Source organism: Gallinula chloropus (assembly GCF_964237585.1).
Source record: "Gallinula chloropus genome assembly, chromosome: 1".
Taxonomy (NCBI): domain Eukaryota; kingdom Metazoa; phylum Chordata; class Aves; order Gruiformes; family Rallidae; genus Gallinula; species Gallinula chloropus.
Genome location: NC_140085.1, coordinates 1,937,625 through 1,953,747, shown reverse-complemented (window position 1 = coordinate 1,953,747; position 16,123 = coordinate 1,937,625). Strand labels below are relative to the sequence as shown.

At 50.8% G+C, this 16,123-nt stretch overlaps 1 protein-coding gene across 1 annotated transcript in view; it reads left to right on the top strand.

Annotated features, from left to right (window-relative positions):
* Positions 1-225: 225 nt before the first annotated feature.
* Positions 226-16,123, top strand: part of LOC311204962 (uncharacterized protein) — a gene marked incomplete at its 5' end in the record, with an annotated part of 119,553 nt that continues 103,655 nt past the window's right edge. The window contains 10 exons of the mRNA XM_084279228.1: positions 226-295; positions 4,695-4,875; positions 6,053-6,212; positions 7,291-7,384; positions 9,093-9,266; positions 10,293-10,453; positions 11,410-11,539; positions 12,915-13,031; positions 13,964-14,119; positions 14,640-14,756. Of these exons, the coding sequence (XP_084135354.1) occupies positions 226-295; positions 4,695-4,875; positions 6,053-6,212; positions 7,291-7,384; positions 9,093-9,266; positions 10,293-10,453; positions 11,410-11,539; positions 12,915-13,031; positions 13,964-14,119; positions 14,640-14,756 (1,360 nt within the window). The remainder of the gene's footprint in view (positions 296-4,694; positions 4,876-6,052; positions 6,213-7,290; positions 7,385-9,092; positions 9,267-10,292; positions 10,454-11,409; positions 11,540-12,914; positions 13,032-13,963; positions 14,120-14,639; positions 14,757-16,123) is intronic.

Here is a 16,123-nt window from a genome sequence, read left to right as displayed (position 1 = left end):
GTCAGTAGAGTTACAGGAATTACTGGATTTATAGACTTTAGGGCCAATTACCTAAGCCAAGGTGAGCTTTTTGTAGCTAGAGGAAAGGTTCCCTTGCCACTGTAGGCAGGTGGGACAACCCTGCTCAGATGGCATGTGTTAAAGCCTCTTTCCTCCTGCAGATGAATGACCTTCCAGGCTGTGTGCTGACTCCAGGATCCAAGAAGGAACTCCTTCCCAAGGAAGATGTTGTGTGCCTGGGTCCTCACCCTGGCAGTGGCTGTGGTGCAGTACAGAGCTATGGCTGTTCATGAAGGTATGTGCCAAGTGGGCAGTAGCTGGGGGTGATGCTAAGACATATCAAGGAGAAAAAGACCTTTTCCAAGCAGCTAATGTCATGGATACACACAGAGAAGCTGTTAGGGTGGAGCTGTAGTGCTGGTGCTTTTGATGTTTGCATTGAGGACCCCTTAGGCTGGGGTCATCTGTCTAACAGAGAGTCTCAGCTGGCCCCAGAAGGCAGAGAAGAGTAGAGCCTGATGGAATTACAGCATGATCCATGGCATGTCTCTGTACCCTCAGGGCCCTGTAGAAGTGGGAGGCGCCTTGGGAGCATCCTATGAAGCTCACCCAGAGCTCCCAGGACTGTAATGGGGCTGGGAATGAGGCACTACATCCTCCCTCTTCAAATTGTTCCACAGCAACAAGCCCCCAGGCTTTGAAGGTGTATGTTCACCTGGACTAAATCCAGTATGCTCAACAAGGAGTTAATGGAAGCTTTGGCATCAGCTACAAAATTAACTTGATTAAGTTCCTGTCTGTCAATTAAGCCAATATACTCGACTATAATGCTATTTAATTCAAAGCTGGGAACAGTGCAATAAATCAACATTTACAGATGTCTCTGGCAAACCTGTGATTGATGAAATGTGGTAATTTTGGAGGTGCATGGAAAATTTCAAATAAAATCATATCCCCCTGTGATTAATATAGCTGTCTGTGTTGGTATTTTCTCCAGAAGGTACCAATCCAAATGTGCTTCACATCACATGTTTCCAATGACAGCTTAGGGTACCTGATCCAAGCAGAGTAAATGAGCTCAGGCTTTCTTTCTAAAAAGCTCAGCACCCCACAGGATGGGTTCTAGTTTCCCTTTTATAAAGAAAGGGGCACCATCCTGCCCTTTTTAATCCCTTTGAGCTCTTGCTTGTTGTCTTTGTCACTGTTATCCCTGGATGCAAATGAGGGCAGGGGTATTGTGCAGGGTGAGTAGGACTCTGAAGGACCAGGCATGGATGAAGGAGGCTTTCTAGGAATTTGGGATGTGGACAAGTAGGTATCAAAGGTGTCTCTGATACCAGTGGTGTTTTCAGTATCAAAAATAGTGTGGCCAGTAGGTCTAGGGAGGTGATCATGCCCCTGTACCCAGCATTGGTGAGGCTGCACCTCAAGTGCTGGGTCCAGTTCTGGGCTCCTCAGCACCAGAAGGACATGGGGGTCCTGGAGCGAGTGCAGAGAAGGGCAACCAGGCTGGGGAAGGGGCTGGAGGGCAAATCCTCTGAGGAGCAGCTGAGGGAGCTGGGGGTGTTGAGCCTGGAGAAGAGGAGGCTGAGGGGAGCCCTTCTCCCCACCTCCCCTGCCCTGCCAGGAGGTTGCAGAGAGGTGGGCGATGGTCTCTTCAGCCAGGGGACAGGAGCTGGGCCAAGGGGCAATGGGCTCAAGCTGCCCCAGGGCAGGGTCAGCTCAGCTGGGAGGGCAAAGTTCTTCCCTGGCAGAGTTGTGGGGCTGTGGCACAGGCTGCCCAGGGAGGGGGCTGAGTCCCCAGCCCTGGGGGTGTTGAACAGAGGGGAGATGAGGTGCTCAGGGAGCTGGTTTAGCACAGGACAGGGATGGTTGGACTTGATAATCTTAAAGGGCTTTTCCAACCTTGTGATTCTGTGATTCCAGATCAGACCCAGAAATGTGGGTCTCCTGGGAAAAACTGTCTGCACTACCTTGAGTAGCTCCAAGAAGTGGGTGATTTTGTGAAGGCTGAAGGATGGTTGAACCTTTGTTGGGATTTTCTTGTGGTAATACAGGTTGTGGTTACCCTGGGAAACTGTTAAACAATTTCCATCAGTTGTGAGGTCATAGCCAGGGATTGGCACTGCCTTCCTTCCAAGTCCTTCTGGGGAAACGGGGACATGAAGGTCCAAGTTAGAGAGAGGGGATTGATCCAAAATAGAAAGAGCAGCTGGGAGAAAAACTTATGGTGATCTGCTGTTAGCAGCTGAGCTGCCTCCAAGATACTCCTGAGATCTCAGTTGAAGAGCACTTATGGAGGGTTGAGAAGAGAAGGGAGATCTCAACAGCTCTGGGCAGGAAAATTGAAATAACTGTCTCCCATTTGTGTCAAAGGAAAGAACTTTATATTCCCAGCTGGGTACAAGTTACTCCAGAAAGAGCCAGTCATTATTTTTCTGCAGTGAACTGAAGTGTTAAGCTGTGAAGAGCTTGATGTCAGGAGGCACAAAGAAAGATGAAGAAACCAAAAGCCTTGGGTAACAAAGACCCTTGGGCTGCCATCCACCCACAGCTGGCAAAGGATCCTCTGTCCTGCTGTGTGGCCAAAGGGGTTGATCAAGTGCACAGTGACAAATGAAAGCACAAAACCTTTATCTCTCCAAGCCCTTTGGGGAACCTTCCTATAGAAATGGGGTAAAAGTCAGTTCCATTGAAGAGATCAATCTAAACCAGGGGTTTCCATTGCAGCAGAAGCATGAGAAACCCACCTAGCACATCTCCCTAGCATACTGGAACAAACTGCTGCAGCCTGGTTGGGTGTAAGTTGATTTCCAGACCTGCAGCTGAAAGTGAAGTCAGTGGCTGGGTGAAATCCAAAATTAAATATTAAAAAATTGTGAGGAGGTTGATCCCAGTCCTGGTGAGCAAGTCTGCAATGCAGAAACCCCTCCTCCACCAGTCAGCACAGTCTGCTTATGAGCAGCCCTACAGTAACAACTCAGCATCTACTTGCAAGGGAGAAAAACACCAAATAAAATGTAAATTCTTAAATTCCCTTGTAGAGCCTTCGTTAATTTAAGCATCCCTAAAAATCATCAGATTTCTGTCTGTGGAATGTACTTACTGGATGCTTAAAGAAAACTCAATTCAATTGAGGCTGGATGCTGCAAAGGGAAATGTGCCTTGATGTTTGTTAAACAAATCTCCCTGTATACCTGTCCTTTCCCTCCCAGCTGTCATCAGATAGCTCTGGCTTGGACAGAAAAAAAGCCCTCAGATCTAATTGCATGAGATACTCTTCATGCTTGGAAGCTTGGCAAGAGGGGAGTGTTGCAGAACTGAATGCATGGAGCATCTCAAGTTCTCTCTGTGGAAGGCTGGAAGACTTGGTTGCTTTAGGGCTGGCAAAGCAAAGGTGGCCAGGCAGCCCCAGGTCTGCATGGGTGTCTTGATTTGGGTCTGGAGACCTTCATGCAGGAAGCCCAGGGTGGTTGGTGGGGTGGTAAAGCTGCCAAGTTCCTAAAAATTCAATTGTGTGTAGCTCAGGTATCAAAGTCTGCCTCTGGGGATATGAAAACCCTGGGGATCCCTTTGCTTCCATCATGCCCTATAGCCCTGTGTGCCTTGATGGATTTGGGTCTTGGTGGTTGTGCTTCAAATGAGAAACTTCCCCTGGGTGACAACAGAAAAATGGGGAACCAGGAGGAAATTAAAAGAGAACGAAGCAGCCTGTTGCTCTGGGAAACCCATGATTACACACTCTTTCTTCCTTATCTGAAATATCTTGGAGGCCCACATGGCTCAGGAACACTGTACTGCCATCCAGAGAGCCCTGGCCAGGCTGCAGAGCTGGGCAGGGAGAAACCAGATGAGGTTCAACAAGAGCAAGTGGAGAGTCTGGCACCTGGGAAGGAATAAGGGCTGGAATCAGGACAGGCTGGGGGGAGCTGCTGGAGAGGAGCTCTGAGGAGAAGGACCTGGGGGTGCTGGTGGGTGACAGGGTGGCCATGAGCCAGCAGTGTGCCCTGGGGGCTGAGAGAGACAATGGGACCCTGGGGTGCATCTGGAGGAGTGTGGGCAGCAGGTCACAGGAGGGGATCCTCCCCCTCTGCTCTGCCCTGGTCAGGCCCCACTGGAGTGTTGTGTCCAGTGCTGGGCTCCCTGGGATAAAAAAGCCAGGGATCTCCTGGAGAGAGTCCAGAGGAGGGACAGAGATGATGAAAGGCCTGGAGCATCTCCCCTGGGAGGAAAGGCTGAGGGAGCTGGGGCTGTTCAGCCTGGAGAAAAGAAGCCTGAGAGGGGATCTGATCACTGGTTCTCAATAGCTGAAGGGTGGGACCCAGGGGGCCATGGGCAGCCTCTGCTCAGTGTCTGTGGGGACAGGACAAGGGGCGATGGGCTCAAGTTGGAGCACAGGGAGTTCCCCACCAATCTGGGGCAGAACTTCTTCCCAGTGAGGGTGAAGGAGCCCTGGGACAGGCCGCCCAGGGGGTGTGGAGTCTCCTTCTCTGGAGAGGTTCCAGCCCCATCTGGACACCGACCTGTGTGCCCTGTCCTAGGGACCCTGCTTTGGCAGGGGGTTGGACCCCATGATCTCTGGAGGTCCCTTCCAACCCCTACAATTCTATGACTCTATGACTCAGAGGACTTTATCTCCTGGCTGGCTCACTGCATGGTGTGAGATAACCCTTCCTTCCCCTCTTCTTCCTCAGCGTGCAGGACGGCAGAGGTGGCCGATATTTTGTTCCTTGTGGGGCAGTCCCAGGGCGCAGGGAGTGAGAGCTCCTGGATGCTGAAGGACTTCATCAGCAGCATGGCCCGGTCCTTTGAGAACGTGGTGATGGGCAAAGGAGGCATCCGGCTGGCCGTGGCGCTCTATGGGAAGAAAGCAAGGTGGGTCAGTCCATCCTCTACCACCATCACCTGGGGATCTGTAGCCCTCTAGCTCTTGATGGATAACCATGATCCCATGGTTGAAGAGCTCTTGCTGCTCTGCTGAACCCTTTATGAGATCAAAGCAAAAGTTCAGCCTCCAGCAGTGTCACCTGAGTCTAGTAGATGCTTGGCCATGGCGAATTCTCCCAGGGCATGGAGGCTGGCAAAAAGCCACAAGAAATTCCCCACCAGCCAGTTCTAATAGTGGTTTATGGTAACATGGCTCTGGGTCTTCTACCCTGGACTCAGGGTATCCCAGACATATATACAGAGTGGGAGAAGAGCTCCTGGAGAGCAGCCCTGCTGAGAAGGACCTGGGGGTTCTGGTGGGGGAGAAGCTTCCCCTGAGCCAGCAGTGGCTCTTGCAGCTGGGAAGGGCGATGGGATCCTGGGCTCCATCAGCAGGGACAGGGAGGGGATTGTCCCTCTCTGCTCTGCCCTGTGAGGCCCCAGCTGGAGTCCTGTGTCCAGAGCTGGGACCCCAGGACAAGAAAGATGTGGGACTGTTGGAGAGGGGTCAGAGGAGCCATGAAGATGATTATAGAGGGCTGGAGCAGCTGCCCTATGGAGAGAGGCTGAGGGAGCTGGGCTGGGTCAGCCTGGAGAAGAGAAGACCTCATTGCACCTTCCAGTCCCTGAAGAGAGCAGAGGAACAGGAGGGGAATGGGCTTGTTAAAGGGCAGAGACAGCAGGACAAGGGGGATGGATTAAAGCTAAAGGAAGGAAGGTTAAACTGGATATTAGGGGGAAGTTCTTTACAGAGAGAGTGGTGAGGGGCTGGAAGGGGCTGCCCAGAGAGGGGGTGGGTGCCCCATTCCTGGGGGTGTTCCAAGGCCAGGTTGGCTGGGGCCCTGGGCAACCTTGTGTAGCTCCAGGCCTGGAGGTTGGTGTCCCTGCCTGTGGCAGGGGAGTTGGAGCTCTGTGATCCTTGGGGTCCCTTCCAACCCAGACCAGTCTGGGATTCTGTGACTTCCTTGACTACGTGAAGAGGGCTCCTTGCCTACATAGGAACCTAACACTACCAGCTAAATGACCACAATACTGCTGGTCATTACTACTAGTGATGCATCCTTGCTGCAATGACAATGTTTTCTTGCTTCTCCTTCACCCATTGTTCCCCACCTCTCATTCCAAGCATGAGTATTGAGCTCACAGATTACGTGACCATCGAAGATGTGCTGGTAGCCATCCAGGGTCTCTCCCTCAAAGGCAGCAGCTTAAAAACAGGCTCAGCTCTGGCATTTGCAGCTCATGCCATGTCTCGCCTGGACACACTGCAAGAGGATGCAGCAAAGGTGAGCAACCTTCTTTGGCTTCCACGGTGTCATCCTTGATAGGGATCAGACCTCTGACTTCTTTACCTGGAAGCATGAATGAGCTTGGATGGGTTTTATTTATCCCATTCAATTTTTGGCTGGCAGTTGAGGTACCTCATTTAGGAGCTCCTTCAGCTCCAGGTCACCTTACTGGTGGTAGGAGGAGACAAGCACCTCCAGATTTTCAGAGGACTGACTTAATTTTTTAAAATGCTCTTATTTCCCTGCATTTTGCAGAGGGACCCTGTGCTCCAGTCATAAATGCCTCCAGTTGAGTACCCCAAATTTGGGGCACTTACAACATAAGCCCACGTACTCACAGCATAAGAGCAGGCTCAAGGCTTGATTGAGACAAGGAGATGAGTTGTGTTGGTGCAAGTAGCTGCTGCTAGTAGTCTTTGGGCCTCCACTCTGGTTCCAAAGAGCAGCAGTATGGTTAGCATTGAAAAGCAGACACATTTTATGGTGTCTTTAGGTGTTGTAGCAGGGGTGTCTCCCTTATAGCATCCCCTGTGCTGCTACATGATCTGACAGGGGGCTGCCCAAAAGGTTTGAGAGGTCTGGGGATGCTGAGTTGGCTGTCATGCAAAGCCAGGCTGTGGCTGAGTTTCTAACCACCTGATAGCTCCATCCAGGTGCCATTGGCCAAGTGTGTTGCCCAGGGTACAGCTGAGTCTTCCTTTAAGACCAGCCCTTACCGACTTGAGGGGTGAGACCTCTCTCTGTGCTGTCATTAATCTCCTCCTGGAGCCAATTACTACCCCAAGGAGGTGTGGGACAGAGGCAAGCAGGAGAAGGCATGCAGAGGTGATGCTGTCATGAGCAGCATCGTTTATGGTCTGCTCCTTCCCAGCTCAGGCTCATAAAAGCTGATCTCCTGTGAGTTACCCCAGAGGTGTGTGTTACTGAGGGATTTAGTTTTCAAGTGCCCATCCCTTTAGAGAGAAGGACTTTCACCCAAGGTCTGGTTTGCCAGGGTGGACATTGCTGCAGCTGTCTCTGTGACCTCCCCACGCTGTGCTATTTCATTCTCTGGCTCTTACACCAACTCTTGCAGGTAGTTGTTTTGATCACGGATGCAAAATCTGGTGACTCAGTTGAAGATGAAGCCCGGGTCCTGCAGGATCAGGGTGTGACAGTGTTTGCTGTAGGTAGGTATGGACACTCTGAGCTTGCATGCAGCATTGGTGGATGCATTTGGTGGATGAGAAACTTAACATGAGCCTGCAGTGGCTCTTGCAGCTGGGAAGGGCGATGGGATCCTGGGCTCCATCAGCAGAGGGGTGGCAGCAGGGACAGGGAGGGGATTGTCCCTCTCTGCTCTGCCCTGTGAGGCCCCAGCTGGAGTCCTGTGGCCAGAGCTGGGGCCCCAGCACAAGAAAGATGTGGGGCTGTTGGAGAGGGGTCAGAGGAGCCATGAAGATGATCAGAGGGCTGGAGCAGCTCCCCTATGGAGAGAGGCTGAGGGAGCTGGGCTGGGTCAGCCTGGAGAAGAGAAGGCTGTGGGGGGACCTCATTGCACCTTCCAGTCCCTGAAGGGAGCAGAGGAACAGGAGGGGAATGGGCTTGTTAAAGGGCAGAGACTGGCAGGACAAGGGGGCTGGAGTGAAGCTGGAGGAGGGAAGGGGGAGAGGAGATATTGGGGGGAAGTTCTTTGCAGAGAGAGTGGTGAGGGGCTGGAAGGGGCTGCCCAGAGAGGGGGTGGGTGCCCCATCCCTGGGGGTGTTCAAGGCCAGGTTGGCTGGGGCCCTGGGCAACCTTGTGTAGCTCAAGGGCTGGAGGTTGGTGTGGGAACTGTATGATCCTTGGGGTCCCTTCCAACCCAGACCATTCTATGATTGCCACCCAGTACTCTGTGTGCCCCAACACACAGTTTACACACTGTGTAAGATTCCTGATGCGTGATACCCCCAACCTATAAAAACAACACCCATCCCCAGGCTTAACCACTGGCAAATGCAGGAAGAAAATCACATCTGTGCTGGGCTTGGGTATGTTTTGTTGTTGTCAATAGCTGATTTATTCAGTGGAAATCTGCGGGTTTGCATCTGTCAAAACTACTTGTGAATTCAGGAGGAGCTCAATAAATAGTTCCCTAAAAGTCAAAATGTTTTGATGTGACATTTTCAGAAATGAAATGTTTTGTTTTTTTTTTTACTTTGGAAGGCTTCTCTGAATGGGGTTCAGAGACCAACTTTACCTATGTTTAAAATGCCCATCAGAATAATTCCCCAGGCAAGGAATGGTTTCAGTGCCCTCCCACCCCCAACAGCTAAATACAACCATTTATTACAAGTCAAATCCTTCCCTCCACCCAAAATTTCATGGGAGAAGGGGGTGGTGGTGGTCTTTCACTATAGAGAGCAGCCAGGTTGATTTGGACCACTGTGAAGTGAGAATTAGGGAATTAGGGAAGGGTTTGTTTGTTGGGGTCTTTTCTTTTTTAATTTAACCTTGGAAAATCCCTGTAACTTTCACACAGCCTCCCAAAGTCTCATTGACTGCTTATCCATCTCCAAGGCAGAAATATCTCTGCATCCAATGGGAAGGATGAAGCCAGATCCTGTCCTGCTCTTTGTCACTCTCCACCCCAAGAGAGCTTTCCATGTTTGGCCCATTAGCAGCCTTGGGGCAATGTCCAACATGCCTTTGGAGAAAATATTGACCTCTTTTCCTTGATGGAAGAGGCTTCATCTGCTTCAGTAGTGCCCAGCCAGCTTGAAACTCTGTTCCTTGTTTCATCCTTTGCTGTGGGTAGCATGACCACAAAGCTGGTGTAAAACCCAACAGCCAGCACGTTGCTCCCACTTGCAAGGATGGGGTTTGATGTCCTCTTCTCCCCTTCTTTCCTTCACCTAGGAATTAAGGATGCTGACAAGAATGAGCTGACCAAAATAGCTTCAGAGCCCACTGCAGAGCACGTCCTTTACGTTGAAGACTTCCACTTGCTCCAGCACGTGGCCCCCAAACTCTCCCGAAGGCTCTGTTCTGCTGCCTCAGAGCCACCACGGCCCATCAAGCTCCCTGTGCAAGGTGTGCCAGAGCTCTCCCTTCATCTTGCCTCCTGCCTTCTCAAACCAGCCCCTTCCCAGTCCCTGAACGTGCCAGCCACACCACAGAGATGGACCTCCCACATCCCCTCTGTCCACCACAACACAGCATTAGGGGTTGGGTGATCCTAGAGGAGCAACCAGCTCATGGATCATCTGTACCTTGGGGATGGTAGTCCTGTATCTTTTGCTTGTGTCTGTATCTCCATGGTTTGTCTGGGGATGCTGGATCCTGAAAGGCTTCCTGCTGGTTCAAACAAAAGGAGCAGCAATGGGCTGGGGCAGCATTTTGGCCCCTTGCAGGGGGTTTTCATCATGGGCCTCTTGTGAACTCTGGCAGCACAGCTCAGGGTCTCAGGAAGAACTTCATGCAGAGAGCAGCCAAAGTGATCTAGATCTCTCCTTATAGAGACACTGATGTTGCAGTGAATCCAGAGGTGATGGCAATAAATTCCTGACCCTGTCTTGGCACACAGACTAAGAGAAGATGAATTAAAAGCTTGGGGGAGAGCTTGGGAGAACTTCATCTGTGTCTTTAAAGGGTCTTCTTATTTTTTCTGCTGTCTCTGTGGTTTGGTAGCACTTTAGGGCTTCATGGAGAGGTCAAGCTTTCTGGCAGACTGTTCTCTGTTGGAGGTCAGGAGAAAGGCAGGAAGGAGCTGCTGCCCTATGCATGAAGCAGATCTCCAGGGGGAAATGTAGGCAGAACAAACTTTGTTTCCCCTTCCTGTGCTGTGGAGCAATTTGCAAGAGAAAACCTTACTGCATGGCTCCATCCTGGAAACAGATCCCAGCTGCCTCTGTGCTCTGAGTGCCATCTCTAGTCCAGGTTTTCTCTGTGGTGGTGTAGCACAGGGCAGGAATGGTTGGACTTGATGATCTTAAAGGTCTTTTCCAACCTTGTGATTCTGTGTTGAGTATATTGACTCCATCAGTGAACTGCTTGCACACGTACAGCACTGCTACCAACGTGGGCTGAGCCAAAGGCCTTTCTCTTCTCTTCTTGCAGCTGAGAAGATCGTTGCCCCCCAGGGTTTGCATGTCAGTGAGCACAGCCACAGCTCCCTGCGACTCACCTGGATCCCAGCTACAGGGAGGGTGATGGGGTACCGTGTCCATCTGCATCCCTCGCTGCCTGTGGGGCAGCCAGATTTGGAGGACCAGCAGGAGGTAGAGTTGCATTCCCATTTTTAAGAGCACCCATTGCAGGCCCTTGTCTTAGGGGTTAGTCCCCTGCTGAGGCTGGTGCTGGCAACAGCCTGATTAGGAGATGACACCATAACCCTCAGTGTAGTGGATTGGCATCAATTCCTGAAGCTTCAAGGTCTATAGATAAACCTTCAGGTTTTGCAGGTCTGTCTGCTTCTCATGCTGATTTTGACATTGCCATTGTGCTGAGATGGAGTTTCCATCTAGTTTCCCTAGCAGAATCCCCTGTTCCTCTTGCTGGGAAGCTTGTTAAGATCTCCATGCACTTAGGCTTCGTGTTCACCATGTCCTCCTCTGAGGGATGCTGCCATGTGTGCCAGCTGGCTAAGGTTCAGCCTGGTCACCGAGCAAGGTCTAGGAATAAGATTGAAGGGTAGAATATGTATGCCTAAAAGCTTTGATTTCTAATAAAACAAAGCTATGAAAGTGTAAATTATGAAGGTTAAGATTATTAATTGTATTAATTATTAAGATTGTATTTAACAGGCATTATCATCCTTGGCTGCTTCAGAATCTCATAAGAATTTAGTGAAAGCACAGCAGCTGTCTCCACCTCTTCTGCCCTCAGGTTACATTGAAATGTTCCTCTATGAGCTTAAAAGAAACTTTCTTTGCCCAAGATGGTTGATTTTCCTCCTTTTTTTTTTAAGGGGATCCAGAACCACCCTCTTGTTTTCATTTAATTTTGTCTGGGCTAACTCATGAAACCCACCTTGGCACTGTCCTTTGTTAGGGTGAAGCCAGGTATCCCTTGAAGCTCGTGGTGTTCTGAGTTAGTGCATTTTAAGAGGCTCCTGCCCATGGGTGTTGCTGTGCATCAGATGTAAAGCCTTGTGCCACTAGCCTGTTGCCAAGACCTGAGGGGTCTTCTGCTGTGATGGAGGTGTAATGATGTCCTTTGTCCCCCTGTGTGACAGATTATGGTGGATGGTGACAAAAGTACAGTGCTGGTGACTGACCTGAAACCCAACACCAAGTATGTCTTTACAGTGAGGGCCATCTATGCAGATGCCCTTGGGGAGGCAGCAGCTGTCAAGGGGAAAACAAGTGAGTGTCTCTTCTGCAGTGATCCCTGCGTGTCCCTTGTCTGTGTGGCCACAGGGACAAACCCAACCCTGAAACCAGGCATGTGAGGAGTGAGGGGTGGATGGGTGGAAATGGGGAGGAGGAACATCTGTGCAAACATCCATGGTGGGGAGTGGGTGCAGAGCAGCTTGTGCAGTTAACTCACCTGCTGGATAGCTCACACCCTCTGATTTAATAAGCAGCAGGACTTAAGGTATCCAGGTGGGGATTCAGTTAATGTAACATCCATGTAGCTGGAATGAGAAAGCTTTTGGAGACCATGGGGTGGGAAATACAGGGATGAGTCTTAGAGACAGATGTATATCCTAAACACTTTGTTTCAGAAGTGAGTGCTCTAGGAGGTTTGGGTGGCACTCTGCATGCACTCAGGGATTCATTTCACTCAAGGTTGAACACCAAGGTGCTGTCATGGTGGCATTGAGGAAATGCCCCCAGTAGTGACCTCTGGTCTCATGGAATGATCTAGGCTTTCCATCTGCCATGATGAAATCCTTTGCTGTCACATGGCTGGCTGCAGTGACATGGTTCTTGGAGCAAATTCACTATTGGGAAAAACCCTGGTGTGGAAGACACTGGGTCATGCCATGGATGGAGCAGATTTTATCCCAGAGGTCTCTGCCCTACTTGAAGGGGGTTTAAGAGTTTAAAGGGTGCACTAATTCCAATCCCCTTTGCCTGAGGGGTTTGGAAAAGAATTATTCCTTTCTTCCTTGTCTTTTGTTTCTTCTCCCACTCCCTGCAGTGTCTTAAATTGTTTGTCTTCTTGAGGAAGGATCTCTGACAGGATAAATAAATAAGGCACCTCAATGAGGCTGACTCACACGTACTTGCCAGGAAGAAGATGGAATGTCTCTATGGGTGGAAATAAAGTCATTTGATCTCTTCTCTTATTATCCTCAACATGAAGCCAGAGGCAGAAGCCATAAATCTGTCTGCCATGGCTGGATGGATCAAAATGGGCTACTCTTTGTAAGAGTTGCATCCACAGACTCAAGGAGGATTTGTTTCATGTGCCCTGTGTGAAACCACTGAGGAGTTTTCTCCTCTGGAGGAAATGCCTTATGAAAGGATATTTCACAGTTCCCAACACCTTTCAAAGAGGAAGCCCACAAGCACTCTGCCCTGGGGTGGGGGGGGGGGGGGTTTCAGCTCCCTTTCCAAGCAGGCAAGTGTTTGGTAGGGGGTGTGGTTGCTTCTAAGGATTCATTTGGGAGAATAGGGAGAGCTGGTGCTGCTTAGCTTTGTGTGTCTCTGTGCTTGAAGACAAAAGATGTTCCAAAGAGTCCTTGCCATGGCATTTTATTACATCACTTACATAAAGTTTTGTACCCCAAAGCACCTGTGCCTCCAGTCACTAATTTCCGTGTGATAGAAGAAGGACTGTTTAGTTTGAAGGTGGCTTGGACGCCTCCCCTGGGCAAGCTGGAGGGCTACAAGATCTACATCCCCAGAGGTGAGTTCAGATTTTGTTTTGTTGGAGTTTGCTTTAAAAGGGGCAGTGACCCAAGGACAAGAAAGGTGCCCTTTTGTCCAAGGAAAAATGGACCATAGAGATCCTGGCATTACTCTGGAAGGAGGCCAGGTTATCCTCTTCCAGGTTTCCCCAGGACAGAGGAGGAAAGTCCTCTGAAGGACGTGCTTTTGAAGGACAAGCTGGGGATGATACTGTGGGTGCCCTGTACCTAAAGGCACTGTCACACCCAAACCTGCCCTGGATATTTTTCATGCTCAAGTACCTGCTTTGTTGTGGATGTGGGGTGAGTTCAGTAAGGCTCACACTCACCTCTCTGTGTTCTGGAGGATTGGGGACAGCATGGATAGGTTTAGATTAGATATTAGGGGGAAGTTTTTTACAGAGAGAGTTGTGAGGTGCTGGAACAGGCTGCCCAGAGAAGTAGCAGATTTCCCGTCCCTGGAGGTGTTCAAGGCCAGGTTGGCTGGGGCCCTGGTCAACCTTGTGTAGCTCCAGGCCTGGAGGTTGGTGTCCCTGCCTGTGGCAGGGGGGTTGGAGCTCTGTGATCCTTGGGGTCCCTTCCAACCCAGACCATTCTGTGCTTCTATGTTGGATGGACGGTCAAGCCTTAGCTACAGATCATAGAATCATGGGATGGTCACGATGACAAGAGCTGCCCTGACCCTGGGACAGGACCCTGCACTTGGCCTTGTTGAACCTCATGAGGCTCAAGCTTCTCCAGCTTGTCCAGGTCCCTCTGGATGACATCCCATCCTCCTGGCATGTCAACACCACATGGGTTGGGAGTCTTCAGCCATTCACTTGATCCAGCTCCTGTGCGTGCTCTTCACTGTGTTGTGAAGACATCACCATGGGATGGAGACCTCAGCCAGCAAGGGAGGCTTTTACCATCACTCTGCTTGATTTTGCAGCCAGCAGACCAGGAATGATGTATGAACAGGTTCTGCAGAGCGACATCTCCTCCCATGTGCTGGATAACTTGGAGGAGGATAGAGAATACAGCATCAGCATCTATGCAGTGTACCCCCAGGGGCCAAGCCAGCCTGTGGCTGCTGTGGGGAGAACATGTAAGAGGTTTGACTCTTCTCTTCTTGCCCTGGGCTCTGTGTTCACACCCTTTGCTGTTAAGCATCCTCACAGTTGGTGGGTGCTGCTGTATGTGCATCAAACCAGCAGGTCCTTCCTAGCTCCAGCCTTGAAGGACAAGCTCAGCTGGTCCTTCCTAACTCCTCCCCATCACATGCATGGATACAGACATCCTCAAATGCCATCACACTGCTTGGGAAGAAGGGTGGGAGATCTGCCAGAGCCTCGCTTGCCCCCTCCCCTGTTTTGCACCCACACTGCATAAAGCAAGCAAGGTTGGTGGGTTAGAGGCATTGGTCCTGGAAAGCAGTGATCACAGGTGTGGTTGCTCTCACCACTGCTTTTATGAGATGCCTTCAGCCTGTCAGGCAAGGCAGAAATCCTTAGAAATCCCTCTCCTGATGGATGGGCTGGAGGAACAGCGATGCAGGGAGGCAGCCAGTAAACTCCTCCACTGGTGAGTAGGCTCTCTGAAAGGTGTGTTCCCTGTCCTCCTTCCAGTGAAGCTCCTGCCAGTTAAAAGCATCTTGCTGCAGAATGAGACCACTGACACACTCCAGGCAAGGTGGAGCCCAATTCGTGGAGCAACGGGGTACAGGCTCACCTGGACATCAGCAGGTAGAGACTGGAGAGCACGGTGCATCCATCAGTGGGCTGGGAGATGGAGAGACAGGAGCCATGAGGTCCCCAAGGCATTGGGTGCTCTGATACCTTCTGTGTCCAAAGATGCAACCAGAAACTGGAGGAAAATAGGGGTGTTTTGTGTCTGTGGATGGTGGAGTTTTCTGCACATGGGGATAAACCAGCAGGTTGCAGAGAGCTGTGCCATGGGTGGGGATGATGAACTCCACCATGGATGCAACAATACTCTGCATAAAGCAGGCCAGCAGGTACCCAGCCTTATTTTAGTGATGATTTACTGGAGCTGAGTAGCTCTGGAAAGGGTTAATATCTAGAGAGAAGCTGGCAAAGCACTCCATGCAGACCTGTACATCCCACAGGCTCTGAGCATCTGGGGTTACCCCCTTTTTGGGGAGACAGGGACCACACTGCAGCCTGGTTAATATCTAGAGAGAAGCTGGCAAAGCACTCCATGCAGACCTGTACATCCCACAGGCTCTGAGCATCTGGGGTTACCCCCTTTTTGGGGTGACAGGGACCACACTGCAGACTGGAAGCACTTGTTGCTCTATAGTGCTAAGACCTGGCTTTGTCCCCACAGCATCCCATAATGTGTCTTCATTCTCAGACAAATTTGGGTGTTTGAAGGCAGATCTGTGTTTGCAGCTGGAGCCTCTTCCATACCCTGAACCCAAACATATTTTCATCACTGGTGGAGGGGGAGTGGAACTCAGAAATTCAGGTTTGATGACATATTTTGGCCTTGGGAGATGGATGTTTCTGTGGTGCAAAGAGGAGATGGGATGTCAGGACACCTGGACTCCATCACAGGCTTTGAATAAATAGCACATTGTCCTCTGGCTCTGTTCCCCTGCTTATGAAATAAGGAGACATCTCCCACTGAGGGGGGGGGGGTGGGGGTGGTAAATTGAAGAACAGCTCCAAGGGTCATCAGAGGGGGGGAAATCTTTACAGGGAAGATATAAACCTGCTTGTTGTGCTTTGTGATGAGTGTCTCCCCTGAAAAAAATCACATCTACACCCCCAAGCTCAGCTATTTACTCAGTCTTTGCTCAATACCTCAGCTAGAAAGGGAGAACACAGGTGTGCTCAGCCTGCCACGTCTTTGAGGTGGGGTGGGGACACCCCTTCTTGAGGGGACAGTGGAGAGCATCCTCAGATGAAGCGACAAGGGCACATCACCTCTGCTCTGGGGTTTGCTCTTTCCATGAAGCTATTTCTCCTGATGCTGGTTCACCCGGTGTCTGAGGGTGGCAAAAATCCCAAGGGGCAGCCCACCCACGTCTCTGAGCCCTGTGGGGTCCTTCTCCCATGCTCTGTCCCATCCTGGGGCCACACGTTCT